The following is a 19,036-nucleotide window of genomic DNA, read 5'->3' on the forward strand; positions in this document are numbered from 1 at the left end:
CAGAATCACTTTTGTTTATTTGGAGATCAAACTTATAGTTGGGTTTTTTTTAAAAAAATGTCGTTTCTTAAAGGATCTCCTTGCATATACATTCTTGAGATACATAACAGAGCTATATTCAGGAAAAAAATTGATATAGCACAGATATCCTCTATGACTGTGTTTACAGGTACAATTTTAACTTTCTTACATTAAGGATATAGTCTATGTGTTAATGAGAACATAAATATACTTCCTTCCATAGCTTTTACCTTTCACCTTTCTTCTATCATGTTTATAAGAGTTCACTTAAAATGTCCCTTTATGAAGCTTTATATTGTAGCAATTTGAGTTTTTAATTGTATTTTCCAAACTTATATGTTAGACTCAGAATAAAAAGTTCTATGTTGGACTTAGACCACCTTGCCTTCTGTAGTTAGTTCTCTACTTCTCTTAATCCACTCAGAAAATGAAATTTTACTCTTACATTAGAAAATAGTTTATATGCTATACTCAAACGTCTTTTTTCTATATTTTAGTATAAGTTAATGTATTCAATTCATCTAGCTTGATAATACCTGGAATAATGTAGGCACACGGTATCTGCTTGAATTTTATACAGAAATAGTTACTAACACAGTAATAAGGTAAAACCATCAGGAGTTTTCACAAATTACAGCTACAAATCATGTGATATACATATACAAAAGGAGAGCTCATTTAAAAATAGATCTGAAGATGTTGATTAGCACTTCTCTGCATTGAGCAATTGCTTGTGTTCTGTTTGATTTATTTACCTTTTTAGTGATGTAATTTATTCATTATTTTACTTGTTTTTATGCATTGTACACATAGTGATATTCACAATATTGGATAAAAAGATCAAATCATTACAAGCAAATTCTAGATTATTACAATAAATTAACTTTAATTATACAAATCTCTGCTCAATGTAAAATGGAATATTTCATCTTTAAGTGTTTTTTTGTTCAGTAAATATAGACATGAAATAAAAATTAAAAGTAGATCCCTTTCCTTTTCTCCCTTGAAAGAAATAAACAAGTAATTTTTTTCTGTACCTTTCTGTGTACATAAATGAGACTTGTCAGCGGGAAAGACAAGGCTCTTTTCAGGGAGAATCTCTCAGTGTAGGTGTCTGGTGACTTTGTCTGCCAGACTATTCAATCCTCCAGAGACAAATTCCCTGATCTCCCACCCGGAAAGCTATGGGACTATTCTATGACTGGCTGCCAGTGTATTTAGAACGCGGGATAAAAATAGCGTGGATGAGATTCAACCTTTTAGAACAATGTCTCATTCTGTTCTCTTCTGAACCTGCCTTCCTGCTACCCTGTTTTTCTGGTTCAGTCTTAATAAAAAGCACCATCAGTTGCGGTAATTGATTCTAACTCATGGAGAGACTGTGTGTGTCAGATTAGAACTCTGTTGCATAAATTTTTCAGGGGCTGAAGGTTTTCATTTGCAGAAGTAGATCACGAGGCACTTGTAAAGTGCCCCTGTACAGACTGGCACAATCTTGAACAGCAGCAAAGCATGTTTGCACCAGTCGGGTATTCTTAATGGAAAGTAAAATGTATGAGTTCTGATGAAGTGAGGGAAGAAGTCTCCACTTGATTTGTCAGTGTTTGAAGGTTTTGACGACAACCTCTGCACCGTCTTCCAGGCTCACAGATGCCTTGGTCTTGCTCTTGTCTAGGGAACTGCCTTGGGACTTAGCCTGCTTCTCTGCTGCTGCTGCTTGTTCATTGCTTTTACCAGCTCCCGCAAAGGCTTTTCACCACTTACAAACTTGTTATCGCCTGCCATGTGCTGTCCCTTTCTCTTTGGAGAGAAACACTGGTGTACGGTGGTTAAGTGGTTAAGTGCTAGACTGTAACTTAAAATGTCAGTGGTTTGGGCCCACCACCTACGCCATGAAAAAAAAAGATATGGCATCTGCTTCTGTAATTATTTACAGCCTTGGAAACTCTATAGGGTAGTTCTACTTAATTGTTAAGTGTCGATGAGTTGATCTTCAATTCATAATAAACTTATAGAGGAAAAATAACATCATATAGGTAACATCTAAGAAATCACGCAAAGAGGAAGAATCCTTTCTATATATATATATATTTTTTTTTTTAATAAGTCTTCCATTTCCTCTCAGAATCTATTTTGGGCTACACCAAGCATCATCAGTTTGTGCCAGAGAAGGCTTGGAAAACCTGAGTGAATTTCCCAGGTGGTGTGCAGATTCAGGACAACTGCGAACTTATTGTATCAGAGCTTCTAGAGCTACTTGTGTCTGAGTCTAACTCTGGTCTCATAAAAAAATTCAAGTCAACAAATCAATGAAATTCTTTTTGTTCTTACAGCTCTTTCAATGGGGAAGATGGAGAAGTTAATTAGTTTCATTCTTGTCTCTACTGCTTTAGTGATGGTCCAGGAAAGCTGGGTAAGTTTATAGTAAAAACAGTATTATCTATAATGTCTGCTATAAATGAATTTTTAAAAAATTTTGCAGAAAGTCTATAGTAATTTGTCACTGAAAAATTTAACTGATGGTAAAGTGCATGGAAAAGGTTTATATAAACAGCTGGCCCATATAGGCACTTGTTATTGGTTGTTGTTGTTGCATATCATCAAGTCAGAACTGACCCGTAGCTGATCCTCAACGGGGTTTTCAGAGGCAGTTTAATCACATGGAAGGAAAGTGCCCATCTTTCTTCCACAGAGCAGCTGGTGGATTTGAACTCCTTGTCTTCAGGACTGCTGCACAGTTTCTTATCACTATGCCAGGAGGCAATAAGTCAGTTCTGACTCTTAGTGGCCCTATGTACAATGGAACAAAACACTGCCCATTCCTGTGCCATCTGTATAATCTATATTTGCTGTGTTTGGGCTCTTTTTTGCAGCCACTATGTAGATTCATATCATTGAAAGTCTTTCAGCATCATAATAGATAGAGAAAAGATGGAAATTGTCAACATTTTAATCTTACTTGGATCCACAACACCCTGGATACTGGCAGTCAGGAGATGAAGAGATGTATTGCACTCGGAAAGTCTGCTGTCAGGAACCTCTCCAAATTACTGAGGTGTTTGATAGTTTGAAGACTTTCAAGCCATGATCTTTTCAGTCCCTTGCTATGCTGCTGAGATCTAAACAATGAATATGGATGACAGAAGAAAAAATGATGCTGTTGAGTTGTAGTCTTGGAGAAGGGTCCTGCATAAAAAAGAACAAATATGTCTTAGAAAAAGTGCAGCCACAGGGCTCCTTGGATGCAAGGATAATGAAGCTTCATCTCCCATAATTTGGGCATGTTATTAGGAGGGGCTGTTCTTTGGAGAGGGAAATCACACTTGGAAAGATGGAGAGCCAGTGAAAAAAGAGGAAGACCTTCAACAAGATGGACAGTGACTACAGCAATGGGTTGAAATGTGTCAGAGATGATGAGGACTGCACAAGATTCAGATCTGTTGTAGGGTTGCTATGCATTGTGCTTGACTTGAAAGCACCTAACAACAACAACAACAACTTTACCAAGCATAATATCCTTCTTCAGGATCTATCCTCTCCTGATAACATGTCAAAAGTATATGAGATTTGGGGGGGGGAGGGCTGGGCGGGGAGAGAAGTGCAGCAATGAATGAATGGAAATCCAAAATCTCTGTAAATGCTCATTAAAATTATTTTTTAAAAAAGTATATGAGATGAAGTTTTGCCATCTTGACTTACTTAGAAGAAGAATTCTGCCTATGATTCTTCTAAGACAAATTTATTTGTCCTTTGGGTACTCTATGACACATTTAAAATAATTCTCCAGTGTCATAATTCAAAGACATCAGTTCTTCTTTGGTTTTTCTTTCCCATTTTCCAACTTTAACACGCATATGAGGCAATGGGAAAATTATGGCACTGGGTAGAGTTACTTCTCGAAGTGACATCTTTGTTCTCAGGACTGAGGTTTTTTTGGTGGCCGAGTTCCCCAGTGAAATATGCCATTTTATTCCTTCACTGCTGCTTCTATGGGTTTTGATTGTGGATCCAAGTAAAATAAAATTCTTGATAGTTTTTATGTTTTCTCTGTAATAGATGTTGTTGTTGTTGTTGTTTTTATGTGCTGTTGAATCACTTATGACTCATAGTGACCCTGTATACAACAGCTCAGCACCTTGCTCTATCTTGAATCAACCTCATTGTCTCTGATATACCTACTCTCATTATCCCAGTCGCTGAGTCAATCCATCTCAACCAACATCTTCCTCTCTTATGCTTTCCCTCCATCCTTCCAAACATGATATCCCACTCCAAGGACTGGTCCCTCTTAACAACATGCCCAAAATGTGACAGATGAAGCTTCAGAATCCTTGCCTCTAAGGAGCAGTCTGGCTTCACTCTCTCCAGGATGAACCTGTTTGTTCTCCTACCAGTCCATGGTATATTCAATACTCTCTTCCAGAACCACAACTCAAAGATACCAATTCTTCTTCTATACTCTTCTTCATCTTTAGTCATTGCCCAGCTCTCCAATACATAGTAAGTAATTGTGAAGACCATGACTTGAATCTTTGCATCAGAGAGCTGGATAATTACTTAGGAGGACAGATGAAGAATTGGTGCTTTTGAGTTGTGATGCTGGATTTGTGGTTTTGAACATACCACGGACTGTCAAGAGAACAAACAGGTCTGTCCTGGAAAGCATGAAACCAAGTTTCTTCTTGGAGGCTAAGATTTTGAAGCTCTGTCTTACATACTTTGGGCACATGGCCTGGAGGGACCTGTCCCTGGAGAAGGACATCATGCTTCGAAGGGTAAAGGAGAAGCACAGGAGAGGAAGGCTCCAGATGAGATGGATTGACATAGCAAGTGGGGTAATGGGGATAAGTGTGTGAGCGTCTGTGAGACTGGCTCAGGATAGGGTAAGGTTCAGAGCTATTGTACATTGTGCAGGCAACTCAATGGCCCATAACAACAACAACAACACAATGGCCTAGTTGACTCAACAGCACTTAACAACATCAATGGTGGTCCAGTGCTAAGGAGCTGTGTTGCCATCCTAGAGGCACAGGGTTCGAATTTACCAGCTTCTCTGTAGGAGAAAGATGGGCAATTTTGTCCTATGCAATAATACTGTTGATGAAAACCACTGGAGGGTCAGTTATGAGTCAGATCTGACTTAGTGGTACATGGAAACAACATTAGCTGAAACCAACTTGACAGCATCTAGAAACATAAAGGGGATTATATGTTATTCAGTTACAAATATTGTTATGTTTTTAATGCATATGTATACCCAAATGTTGTTACAAGTTCATTTCTTCTAGAAATTGGCACAGTAATGACACAATTGAACATCTGGAAAGCACTTTATTGCAGAGAGTCAGAGTATAATCTTTGAACTGAACTGTTCTTGCCTGCTGGGTAATCTCAAACAAGTTCTTCCTTTAGGATTGAACCCATTTCTTCCTTATGGAATTGTTATATGATGGAATATAAAAATTACTATAAAATTCTCAGCAGTCATTCTGACATTACATCTTTTTTTTTTTTTACATTACATCTTTATTTTAGGAGCTTCTGTATGAAACATAATCTCCAATTCATCAAATAACAGAGTAATAGAACTTTCAGAACTACTTCCTTATTTGAAAGGGATTCCAATAGACAAACTGGGGACAAGAAAATGGAATCACTGGTTAATCTGGTTTGCTAGGTACATTCACTTTCCATGAACACTCATTCTGCAGGCCCTCGAGGACTGTCTCCGGGAGCAGGCACGACTCAGGTCCCAGGTACTTCTGCTTGAGACCCGCGTCAAGCTGCAACAGATCAAGATTGCTAACCTTCTGCAAGAGAACGAAGTCCAGTTCCTAGATAGAGGAGATGAGAACAGTATCTTTGACCTTGGTGGAAAGAGACAATATGCAGGTTAGAATTTATTTTTAATAAATGTCATAATAAGTTCTGGTGTGATCACGTATTATGTGTTATACTGCTAACCAAAAGATCTGCAGTTTGAATCCACCAGGTGTTCAGTGGGGAAAAAATGGGCAGTGTCCTGCTGTAAAGATTTACAGCCTCAGAAACCTAAGGGAGGAGGGTCATTAGGCATTGGAACTACTCAGTAGCAGTGGAATTTCAGTGAGTTTTAGTAACTTTTATATTCATCTGTAATGATGATGCTAGTTACATAGTCACTTCAGATTTGGCCAAAGAGCTTTTCTTATTTTAACAGTAAGTAAAACTAAGCATTATATAAATTTAAAATGTCTTCTACATATTATCCTTTTCTATCATATCTATAAGGATCTCTGGTTGTTTAGTGGTTAGAAGTTGTTCTGCCAATCTAAAGGCAGGTGGTTCAAATCCACCTGCAGTTGGAAAAATGATGGGCAATCACCTCCTGTGTGATTTACAGCCTCTGAAAACCTGTTGGAGAGTCAATCATGCATCAGTTCTGACTTGACAGTACATAACAACATATAAATGCCAAACATCTGAGAGTATAGCTAAGTAAAACTTCAAGACATAGTTTAAATATCAGATGATAATGATAATGATAAAGGCAGATGATTATTGTTAAGCTTTGTTTTTATATATGTATGTTTTCTTGTTGCATTTATTCAGTTTTCTAGATTCTGGTTTACTTCAGAGTAGACAAAAAAGTAATAGAATCAAAAGCTTGTTGTTGTTGTTATGTGCCGTCGAGTCGCTTGCGACTCATAGCGACCCTATGTACAACAGCCCTAAACTCCACTCGTTCCTGTGCCAATCGCACTATCTCTGACACTCCCATCCCAATTATCCCAGTCACTGAATTAATTCACCTCATATCAAAATAATAGAATCATTTAGTAAAATAAACAGTTATTTTATATATAATTTTATAATAAGATAATAATTTTTATTTGAATTAGTTCAGTATTTCCTCCTGAAAACAAAATGATCTTAAAACTGTGAACATATTTGCGTGTGTCCCTGCACGTATTATAATTTTATTTACTGTGAGTGATTATTTATTTGGAGTCTGCCAGAAGCAAAATACAAAAATATTTTAAAAAGAATTGTTGTTGTTATGTGCCGTCGAGTCGCTTGCGATTCATAGCAACCCTATGTACAACAGCCCCAAACTCTGCTTTGTTCTGTGTCAATCGCACTGTCTTCGACCCACCCATCCTGGTTACCCCAATCATTGAATCAATCCACCTCCTAGAGGACCTTCCCCTCCTACGCTGTCCCTCCACCCTCCCAAGTATGATGTCCCTTTCCAAGGACCGGTCCCTCCTTACAACATGTCCAAAGTATGTTAGACAGAGCCTCAGAATCCTTGCCTCCAAGGAGCCACCCGATTTAAGCCTTTCCAGAATGAATCTGTTAGTTTTCAGAAACAAAAAGATGGCATCTAAAGCATGCCTTGATAGAGAGCATGCCTCTACTTTAGCCCTGGAATCCCTGGATAATACAAATGATGAATTCACTTGCTGTTAACGTAAAGGTTGGAGGTTAGAATCCACCCTGAGGCCACTGAAAACCTATGGAGTGTGGTCATACTCGGACATACATCGTGAATCAGAACAGACAACAGCAAAAGGGGGTTCACTTGTTTCTTAATGTTAGCACCACATTACAATGTCTCTTTTCCTGAGTCTATCTTGGTTAATTAACCTAGGCCAAGGAATTGGCTCACATAATCGTGAGAAGTCTAAAATCTATGGATCAGTTAACAGGCTGGAGGATAATGCTATCTCTCAGACTGGGGAGGGGAAAATGGAAAATTCAGTGTCTGTAGTTTAGGCAGCAAATTGGAGACTTCTGCAGGGTTGAGTCCCTAGGCCATACAACAAAAGGAGGGAGTTCTCCTGAAGTGTCTTTTCACAGTCTGAATGCAGAAAATACCCTAGGGAATTCTTCTTTCAACTAATTGATTGATTACACGACATTAGATTACATTATGTAACCTGATTACATCACAGTGTATTAGATTACAGCAACCAGACTCATATTTGGAACAATCCACTGGGAAGTCTAGCAAAGTGACACATACAATGATTACCAACATGATGAATTGGTGCCTCTGAGATGTGGTGCTGGAGAGGAGTATTGAACATACTATGGACTACCAAGAGAACAAACAAGACTGCCCTCGGAAGAGTGAAATCAGGTTGCTCCTAGAGGCAAAGATTTTGAAACTCTGTCTCACATAATTTCGGCATATTGTCAAGAGGGATCAATCCTTGGGGAAGGACATCATGCTTGGAAGGATAGAAGGTCAGCACAAGAGAGAAATGAATACCGTACAAGAGATGGATTGACACAATGACTGTGGCAATGGAGTCAGGTATGTCATAGATAGTGAAGATGGTTAAGGGTAGGGCAAGGTTCAGAGTCATTATTTGTTGGGTCACTATGAGTTTCAGTTGTCTTGGCAGCACATAACAACACATTCTGACTACACTAAGCCAAGCTCAAGATCCAGGATAGCTACTAAGACACAATGAGAGAAGATTATCAACATAGATTCAACTACCAGAAAACTGGCAGGAGGCAGGCAAGCAGATATGCATCGCTGGGACTGAGTCACCAGATGAGAAACCAAACAAAAATTCCACTGCCATCCATTTGAAGACCTAAAGTTATTGTTATTGAGAGTGCCAGGAAGCCAGCCTCATGAAACAATAGCTTACCAAGGAGTAAAATAAGCCAATTAGTAGGAACATGAAACATCAAAGTCAGAGAGGGTCTACTTCCAGATCTGGTGGACAATACCCAGATAACAATTACGTTATATATGAGTGTGCATCTTATATAGTGATATGAAAGACAAAGGACATTCTGGAAGACTGTTTCTGTATGTAACAGTTGAAAAGAAAAAGCTGTTCAGAAATAAGTAGATTCACATGTAATATTATATATGTATAATTCAAGCACTGAAGACAACAGGAAGACTAGACTACAAACTATAAATGCAGTTCAATTGTACTTTATTTTTTGGCATATAGACATTTGGCACTTGAGAGCTTATCAAGGGAGAACAAAATAAAATATGTAATAACTTTCATAAACTCTAATTTATAAATTAAAATTTATGACTGATGAATCTCTGATTCAGGACATGGTCTTTTCAATCACTTGCTATGGATCTGAGAGCTGGGCAATGAAGAAAGATGACAAAAGAATTCATGACTTTGAGCTATGGTGCTGGAGAAGAGGAACAAACAAATATGTCTTGGTGAAAGTGCAGCCAGAGTGCTCTGTGGAGGCAAAGATGATAAACTTTTATCTCACATACTTTAGGCATGTTGCTAGGAGAGGCTATACTACCTTGGAGAGAGAAAGGTGAAGGGTTATCAAAGGAGAGAAAGATCCTCAATGAGATAGACTGACACAGTGACTGCTTCAATATGTACTCAACTTGAAAGCACCTAACAGCAACAAGTATAAATTCTAGGAAATAAATAATACAGAAAAACAACCAAATCTATTGCTCTTGAGTTGGTTCCAACTAAAATAGTTGGTTCAATTAAAGCAGTTTAATTTACATAAAATTTTATAAATATACAATGACTTGCTTACCTCAAAGTTTACATTTTTATGTCCTTAAATTTACAAGTTAATAATTTACTCAAGTAATTCACTTCTGGAGTCTAATTCAAGATAGGAAATACTTAATTACATACAACCTAGCAATTTGCACAAACAATGCTCAAATCATGTGATTTTTATACAGCACATAATTAAAATGTATTCTTTTCTTTTTAAATACTTGGTTAATACTACAAGAGAAACCTAAATCAAAAGATTACATAGTACAAAATTCACATTAATTAGAAACAATACCAACAATCTTTGCATTACAACATCTGTTCAGCAAGCTAGATAGACGACTGGCTTAATTACAGCCCCTTTGGCAGGAACCCCACATCTTTCTGAGAGAGTCTCTTGAGTTAGTCTGCGTAGTGCTTAATATAGAGACTCTGAGGCCTGGTTTCAAAGTTCACGGATGGCCTTTGAACAAGTTACTTAAATTCTATGTGCCTCATATTCTCCTCATCCATCAGGCAGATGATAGAATGTATCTTCTTTATTATAAGGATTTAATGACTTAATATATATAACATGAAAACAGTGGTATTTAGCACAAAGGAAGTGTTCATTGAGTATCAGCTGTTGAGGTTACTATAACATTTCTCCTCTGTTTTCAGAGACCCACCCACCTTACCCCAAAACAATACTGCATTCTCCAAGGAACAAATATCCTTTCACCTAGTATGAGAAGTCCTACATTGCCTGAGGTTGAGGAGATGACAGTGGTAGAGCCAGTTATGACATCACCCAGAGTACTCTGGACTGGTTGCTGATTTCTGCTAATAGTTTTTCTTTGAGTTTAGAATAATCTGGGGGTGCTTGATGCCTTGGTTCTCAACTTTGAGCCTCATCTACTATTCAGGGACAACACTGCATGGAAAATAACTTGTATGGCCAATTGTTAATGCCACTTTATGGAACTCAAATATTCTGCTTTCCAACATAATTTGCTTTTTGTATGAGCAAAGTTTGATGAAAAATTCATCCAAACAAGAAAGCAGGAGTCCCTCACATCATTCTAGTGATAGCTTCATTCTAGTAATATGCTATTGTTGTTGGTAGGTGACACTGAATCATCTATGGCTCATGACAACCCTATGAACCTTCATCTATCTCTGTCTCACGATCTCCGATATACTCAAGTTCACTGTTATAGACCCCTTGTCAACCCATCTTGTGGAAGGTCTTCTTTTCTTCTTTGATCCTCCACATTTCCCAGCTTGATGTTCTTTTCTAAGGACTGATCCATCTTGACATGCCCAACATTTGCATGTGAGACAAAGTTTCACCATCTTTCCCTCTAAGGAACAGCCTGGTTTGCATTTCCTCCAACACAGACTTGTTCACTCTTTTGGCAGGCAATCCATGGGAAATTAAGTACTCTTCTTCAATACGACAACTCAACTTGTGTTTATATGAACAATATAATATGTAATTGTATTTTTATTTGCCCTTGGTAGGTGCTCTAGTATTATATGCATTTTGTTGTTGTGTACTATTGAGTCGGAACCCATCCATAGCTAACCCTCCAGTGGGCAGTTCATCACACTGGAGATTGCCCATCTTTCTCCCACGGAGCAGTTGGTAGATTTGAACCATGTGATTAAAGTGCAGCTTCTTACCACTAAGCCACTAGACCTCACTATTATATGCATGCTGTTGTTGATTGCCTTTGAATCGAGTATGACTCATAGCAACCCTATGAACAAAAGGCCTGAAGCCCCTCTACAACTATCAGCATTTATCAAAGTTCATAGGGTTTCTTGAGGCATATTGCTTAGGAAGCGGATGCCACTCCTGCTTTCAAACCTATAATAGAATGTTATTATTATGTGTCATTGAGTCACCTGCGATGCATAGTGACCCTATTTACAGCAGCTCTGTACACTTCCCTGTCCTGAGCCAGTCTCACTTACTCTGACACACCAACCCCCATTGCCCCAGTTACCGTATCTCATCTGGGGTCTCCCTCTCCTGCACTGTCCACTCATCCTTCTCCAAGGACCAATCTTTCCTGGCCACGTGCCCAAAGTAAGTGAGGTGGAGCTTCAAAATTATAGCCTTCAAGGAGAAACTTGGTTTCACCCCCTCCAAGACAGAACTATTTGTTTTCTTGGCAGTCCATGGTATGTTCTTCTCCAGCACCACGACTCAAAGGCACCTATTTTTCTTCTGTCATCCTTAGTTATTGTCCAACTCTCTGAAACAATAACAAGTGATTGAGAAGGCCATGGCCTGGGTTAGACACACCTTTGTAGCTAGACTGAAATTATTGCTCTTCATTACTCTGGGGAGAGGTCCATGACAGCATATTTTCCTAATACAATTCATCTTTTGATTTCTTGACTGCTGGTGTGAAGAGTGTCAGTTGTGGATCTGAGCAAGCTATAATTATTAACAACCTCAATCTCTTCTCCATTATTATGATGCTGCCAATTGGTCCAATGGTGAGAATCTTTGCCTTCTTGATGTTGAACTTCAGTCCATATTGAAGACTACAGTGCTTGACCTTCTGCAGCAAGTGCTTCAGGTCTTCTTCAGTTTCAGCAAGCAAGGTTGTGTCATCTGCATATCATAGGTTGTTAATGATCTTGATGCCATACTCCTCCTCATAAAGCTCTGGCTCCCGAATGATCAGTTCTGCATACAGATTGAAAAGGTATGAGGACAGGATGCCTCTCTCACACACTCCTTTCCTGATTTTGAACCTGCAGTGTTTCCCTGCTCTGTTCTGAAGACTGTTTAGATGCCAAAAAACAAAACACATTTAAAACGTATTTATCTTTTGTATTTTGTCCTTCCTGTCCCCTTCCATCTTGAACTATACATGAATAATATTACATGTTTATTGCTGACTTCTGAGAACTTTTTCTTGTTAGCTGTTACACCATAAATTCTAGGAATGTGTAAGTGTCCAAGTATGCACACACACTCTCCACCAGAGTCAGTCACCAGAACTTTTGACTTTAAAAAGGTAACATATGGCTGTTTTAGTAAATCATTAAAAACACGCCCAAGTAAGTTCTCTGGCTCTCCATGCAAGCCAGAAGTTAAACGGCTCCTAGTTGGCCTTGCCAAAGAGTTGTATTCTGCACTTTTACTAAAGGCAAACTGCCCCTCCTTAGACTCCCCTCCAGTTTGCTAAACACAGCCATATGACTGGTTTAATGGTTAGAAAGAAAAGACTTCAGAACCCTTGTCAAGATGGAAAATGGAATTAGGGCTCCCATTATAAAACTCAGCTTTTTATAACCCCAAAACTCCAGCATTTAAATTCTAACACCCTGGACATATAAACAAGAGAGATACCATTAATATTCACTGAGTCTCATACGATTTGTACAGAATAAGGGGATATGGTGAGTAAGGCCAGCTCTCTTGTTGAGTTGATCAGAGCACTAGTACTTAAATGCTGAAGAACTTAAGTGTTTCCCTTCTAACATTGCCTGGGGTTTAGGATAGGCATTACAGAGCCACTCTTACAAAGAACTCAAGTATTTTTTAAAGATAGTTTTAATTGATTAAAACTTTCTTGGTGATGAATTAACAGTTAATTTACATAGACGATCAAAGAAGTGCCAAAGCAAGGAAGAATGTAGGGAATTGTAGAAGCCTGTAGTCTTTAGCAAAAATATCTGCAGACACTGTTAGAATTTTTAGTGGATTAGTAAAAAGTGCTTATTAAACTTTAGTAAGAATTTGTGCAGAAAGTTATAAGAATCTGAAAAGAAAATGACTGTTTGGAGTTCATTTCCAGGTACTCATAATGACCTATAATACTCCAAATCAAGATAAACTGTGTTTAATTATTAACTAGATGTTAGCTTTTTATTTCACGTTTACCTTCAAAGAGACAAATTCCAACATTCTGCCTAATAAAGCAGTAAATCCACTTAAAATATATTCTTCCCATGTCATTATTGAAATATAATTATTTTAAAAATTGTTTTGCACCAAAAAATAAGAGAAGAGAAACCAGATCCTTTCCCATAATCACATCAAGGCATGTCTGCGCTGTTTAATCTACAGATAGAAAGAGAAATGTATTTTCTCACCGTTTAGGGAACACTGAAGTCCACTTTCAGAGCATTGACTTTCTTTGTGGCTTTGGAGGAAGATCCTTGTCTCTTCAGCTTCTGCTTCTTGGTTCCTTGGAGATCTCTATGAGTTTTGGCATTTATTTTACCCTATCTTTCCTCTGCTTTCTTATTTAATCTCTTTTATCTCTCGAAAGACACTCAAAATACTCCTTCTAATCTGTCTCACTAAAACAACAGAGACTTTGCATTCACAAATGGGATTATAATCAGAGGCACAAAGCTTGGTTGGACTTTCTGGAGACTTAATTCATAATAAAAGAGTTATGACAAATAATAAGGATATAAGAATTTCAAATTATCTACCGGAACATATACAAGATAAACTTTTAAGCAGCTAATAAGGAAAGGTGACCCAACAGAATGTGGAAATTATCGAACAATATCATTGATATCACATACAAGCAAGATTCTGCTGAAAATTATCCAAAAACGTTTGGAACAATATGTCAACAGAGAACTGCCAGATGTGCAGGCTGAATTTAGAAGAGGTCGTGGTACTAGGGATATTATAGCTAATGTTAGATGGATCTTAGCAGAAAGCAAAGAATACCAGAAGAATGTCTATCTGTGCTTCATTGACTACGCAAAGGCTTTTGACTGTGTGGATCACAACAAGTTGTGGCTGACTCTGAGAAGAATGGGAATCCCAGAACGTTTGATTGTGCTAATGCGAAACTTATACTCGGACTAAGAGGCAGTTGTCAGAACAGAGCAAGGAGACACTACATGGTTCAAAATCAAGAAGGGGGTTCGTCAGGGATGTATTCTGTCTCCATACCTTTTCAATCTGTATGCAGAACAGATCATCCGAGATGCTGGGCTATATGAAGAGGACTGTGGCATCAGAATTGGTGGAAGAATCATCAACAACCTGCGTTATGCAGATGACACAACTCTGCCTGCTGAAACTGAGGAGGACCTGAAGCGCTTGCTGCAGAAGATCAAGGACTACAGCCTCCTATATGGACTGAAGCTCAACATCAAGAAAACAAAGATTCTAACCACTGGGCCAATTGGCAGCATCAGTATGGATGGTGAAGAGATTGAGATAGTTAACAGTTTTAGTTTACTTGGCTCCACGGTCAACACTCTTGGTAACAGCAGCCAGGAAATCAAGAGACAAATTGCTTTGGGAAAGTCGGCTGTGAGGGACCTCTCAAGAGTACTGAAGAGCAACGATGTCAGACTGGAGACTAAGGTGCACCTGATCCGGGCTATAGTCTTCGCAATTACATGCTATGCATCAGAGAGTTGGGCAGTGACTAGGGTTAATAGAAAGAGAATTGAGGCCTTTGAGCTGTGGTGCTGGAGAAGAGTGTTGAATATATCATGGACTGCTAGGAGAACAAACAGGTTTGTCCTGGAGAGGGTGAAGCCAGAATGTTCCCTGGAGTCAAGGATTCTGAAGCTTCATCTGACATATTTTGGGCATGTTGCAAGGAGGAACTGGTCCTTGGAGAGGCACATCATGTTTGGCAGAGTGGAGGGGAGGCGAAGGAGAGGAAGACCTTTGATGAGATGGATCGATTCTGTGACTAGAGAGGTGGGAATAAGTGCGTTTAAGATGGCTAGGTTGGTACAGCATAGAAGAGTGTATAGAGCTCTTGTACATAGGGTCGCTATGAGTCACAAGCAACTCGATGGCACATAACAACAACAACAAATAATCTACATAATGTGTTTCTCAAACTCTATTAGTATCAAGTAATCTCATTCAAAGCTTTCCTTAAAGACAGATACACAATAAATGATACATTATTTTGTTTTGCAGACTGTTCAGAGATCTTCAATGATGGATATGAACGCAGTGGATTTTATAAAATTAAACCCCTCCAGAGTCAAGAAGAATTCTCTGTTTATTGTGACATGTCTGACGGAGGAGGATGGACGGTAATTCAGAGAAGATCTGATGGCAGTGAGAACTTTAATAGGTATGCTAAATGGGAACTCTCCTGTAGGTTGCATTGCTAACTCAAGGTGGCGCTTCTCTGGAAGCTTGAATCCAACTCGTAGCTCCAAGCAGGAAATAAACAATCTTCTCCATGTGATTTATAGCCTGGAATACGGGATGGAGGATCAGCTGCGAGTAGGTTTCAATTGAGCAAGAAAGAGTTAGAGGTGTTTGGGATTACTTTTTTCCCCCAAAGAAAATAAGGCAAGAATTTATTTTTTAATTATTAGTTTATTTACAAAATTCGAATATATTGTTTTTCAGACCAGATTCTTCCAATTTATCTCGCCTTCCCCATAAAATTGCACAACCCCATGTTTAATTTCCCTCCCCACACATCCTCATCCCTCTGCCTCCACCCTCCTCCCTATGCTGCGCCTCCTCCCCTAACCTTGGATCTTCATACTCATTCTATAATAAGGGTTTTATATAATACTTGTCCTTGTGGGACTGAGTTAGTTCACTCAGCATAATGCTCTCCAGTGCATCCCAAGTTAGGTAATAATTTACACAATCATTGCTCTTGCTCGCTGCATAGTATTCCATTTTGTGACTGTACCAAAATGTCTCAATCCATTCGATTTGTTTGGACATCTGTCCTGTTTCCATGTTCTTGCAATGGTAAGTAATGCTGCTATGAACATTGGTGTACAAGTCTCCATTTGTGCCTCAGTTCTCATTTACTCAGGGTATATTCCAAGCAGCGGAATAGCTGGGTCATATGGAATTTCTATGTTCAGCCTTTTGATGAAGCACCAAACTGCCTTCCAGAATGATTGTACCATTTTACAATCCCACCAACGATGTATAAGAGTTCCTACCTCACCACGTCCTCTCCAACACTTATTACTTGCTGTTCGGTTAAACTTTGCCACTGTTACTGGAATGAGATGGTATTTCATTATGGTTTTGATTTGCATCTCTCTTATTACCAGTGATTTGGAGCATTTCTCCATGTGTCTGTTAGCCATTAGAATATCTTCCTCTGTGAAAATTCTTGCCATGTCTTTTGCCCATTTTGTAATCAGGTTATCAGTCTTTTTCTTGTGGAGGCCCGGGAGTTAACTGTAAACTTTCATTATGAGACTTATCTGAAATAGTAATACCAAATGTTTGTTCCCAGTCTGTAGTTTCTCTTTTCACCCTATTGGAAAAAGTTTTGGATGCACACATGGATTTAATCTTTAAATTGTGCATTTCTGGCTGTATTTGGCAGTCTCTTTATACCGTAGTCTAGGGCTTCTAAGAAGACAAGAATTTCTTATATTTGAGAATTAATATAAATTTTCCCATTATATCCTGACTTCTATTAATTAGCCCAAATATTAACTAATTGAGAAAGTATCTGGAATATGGATAACAGTAGTAGGGGTATGTTTTTAGTATTAGAGATGTATTTTGCGTTTTGCCAGAATAATTTTTATCTTTGGTTTTAAGAGGCTGGAATGACTATGAAAATGGCTTTGGAAATTTTGTCCAAAAAAATGGTGAATATTGGCTTGGTAACAAAAATCTTCACTTACTGACCACACAAGGTAAGGCTTACATGATGACAAATTTATTTAAAATATAGTAAAAGCAGCATTATAGTTTGCAAATATCAGTGATCCCTTTGGGCAATGTTGTTGTTGTTGTTATTATGTGCCATCTAGTCTCCTGCAGCTCATAGTGACCCCATGTACAACAGCCCTAAACCCTTCTCTATCTTGTGCCAATCTCACTGTCTCCGACATACCTACTCCCATTCCCCCAGTCACTGAATCAATGCACCTCATAGAGTGTCTCCCTCTCCTGCACTGTCCCTCCACCCTTCCAAGCATGATGTCCTTCTCCAAGGACTGGTTCCCCCCCCCCCTTGCAACATGTACAAAGTATGTCAGATGAAGCTTCAGAATCCTTGCCTCCAAGGAGCAGCCTGATTTAACCCTCTCCAGAATGATCCTGTTCATTTTCCTAGCAGTCCATTGTATATTCTCCAGCACCACAGTTCAAAGGCATCAATTCTCCTTCTATCCTCCCTAGTCATTGTCCAGCTCTCTGATGCATAGCAACTTGCTTAGCATTTCTTAAGCTCAAGAAACTGAAGAACAAATTCAAACCTTGAGTTGCTGTAGTTAAGGATGTTTTGGGCTGAATATTAAATGATCCAGGAAGTAATAAAAGAAGATAGAAAGAGTATACATAGTCACTGTACTGAAAGGAATTGGCAGACACTGAAGAATTTCATAAAACAACATGGGAGCAAGAGCCTATGGTGATGAAGGAAGAAGTCCAAGCTGCTTTGAAGGAATTGGCAAAAAGTAAGACCCCAGGAATTGATGATATACCAGTTGACATATTTCAGCTAACAGATGCTGCCCTAGATGTGCTTACCAAGTTGTGTCAAGAAATCTGGAGGACAACCACTTGGCCAACTGACTGGAAGAGATCTATATTCTTTCCCATTCCAAAGAAAGGTGACCCAACAGAGGGTTGAAATTATCAAACAATATCATTGATATCACATGCAAGCAAGATTCTGCTGAAGATTAACCAAAAACAACTGGAACAACACATCAGCAGAGAACTACTAGAAGTTCAGGCTGGGTTTTGAAGGGGTTGTGGTACTAGGGATATTGTAGCTAAAGTTAGATGGATCTTGGCTGAAAGCAGGGAGTACCATGGGAATGTCTATCTGTGTTTTATTGATTATGCGAAAGTATTTTACTGTGTGAATCACAACAAATTGTGGGTGACTATGAGAATAGGACTCCCAGAACACTTGATTGTGCTAATGTGAAACCTTTACTTGGACCAGGAGGCAGTCATCAGAAAAGAGCAAGGAAACACTGCGTGGTTAAAAATTGGGAAAGGTGTATGCCAGGGATGTGACCAATATGCATACTTTTTCAGTCTATATGCAGAACAGATTATCCGGGAGGCTGGGCTGTATGAGGAGAAGTGTGGCATCAGGATTAGAGGGAGATTCGTTGAAAATTTGTGTTATGCAGATGACACAACCCTGCTTGTTGAAATTTGATTGCTTTTGGGCAATAAAATCCTTTATAAACTATAAGTTCTTAGTATTAAAGATAGAGGAAAAGGAACTAGACCTAGGCTGAAGATAAAAGAGGAATAGTTTGTTTTCTCATACAATGTTTTTTTTTATTACAGAGAGGTGTTATAAACAATCTTTTTTAGGTATTTAGAAAGTTAAGATTATAAATACTTTATCAGTTACCTCTTAACACAACAATGCAATGTAACAAGACTCCAAAACTCAATGAATTAAACAAGAATCATTTCTTATGTTAACAAATAATTGTTGACAAATTTGCATGTTAACTGGATGTTTCTCCAAGTGAAGAGTGGACTCAGCTAATCTTTTTTTTAAAAAAAAATTTAGATGCTCTGCTGGAGAAGGAGGGACAATCTC

General features: G+C 38.5%; 1 protein-coding gene across 1 annotated transcript in view; it reads left to right on the plus strand.

The window, feature by feature from the left end:
* Positions 1-2,371: 2,371 nt before the first annotated feature.
* Positions 2,372-19,036, plus strand: part of FGL1 (fibrinogen-like 1) — a 36,440-nt gene continuing 19,775 nt past the window's right edge. Inside the window, exons 1-4 of the mRNA XM_006893548.1 lie at positions 2,372-2,434; positions 5,733-5,913; positions 15,442-15,601; positions 17,059-17,156. Coding sequence (XP_006893610.1) covers positions 2,372-2,434; positions 5,733-5,913; positions 15,442-15,601; positions 17,059-17,156 — 502 coding nt within the window. The remainder of the gene's footprint in view (positions 2,435-5,732; positions 5,914-15,441; positions 15,602-17,058; positions 17,157-19,036) is intronic.

This window comes from Elephantulus edwardii, unplaced genomic scaffold (genome assembly GCF_000299155.1).
Source record: "Elephantulus edwardii isolate Elephantulus edwardi_28Jun2011 unplaced genomic scaffold, EleEdw1.0 scaffold00128, whole genome shotgun sequence".
NCBI classification, from domain to species: domain Eukaryota; kingdom Metazoa; phylum Chordata; class Mammalia; order Macroscelidea; family Macroscelididae; genus Elephantulus; species Elephantulus edwardii.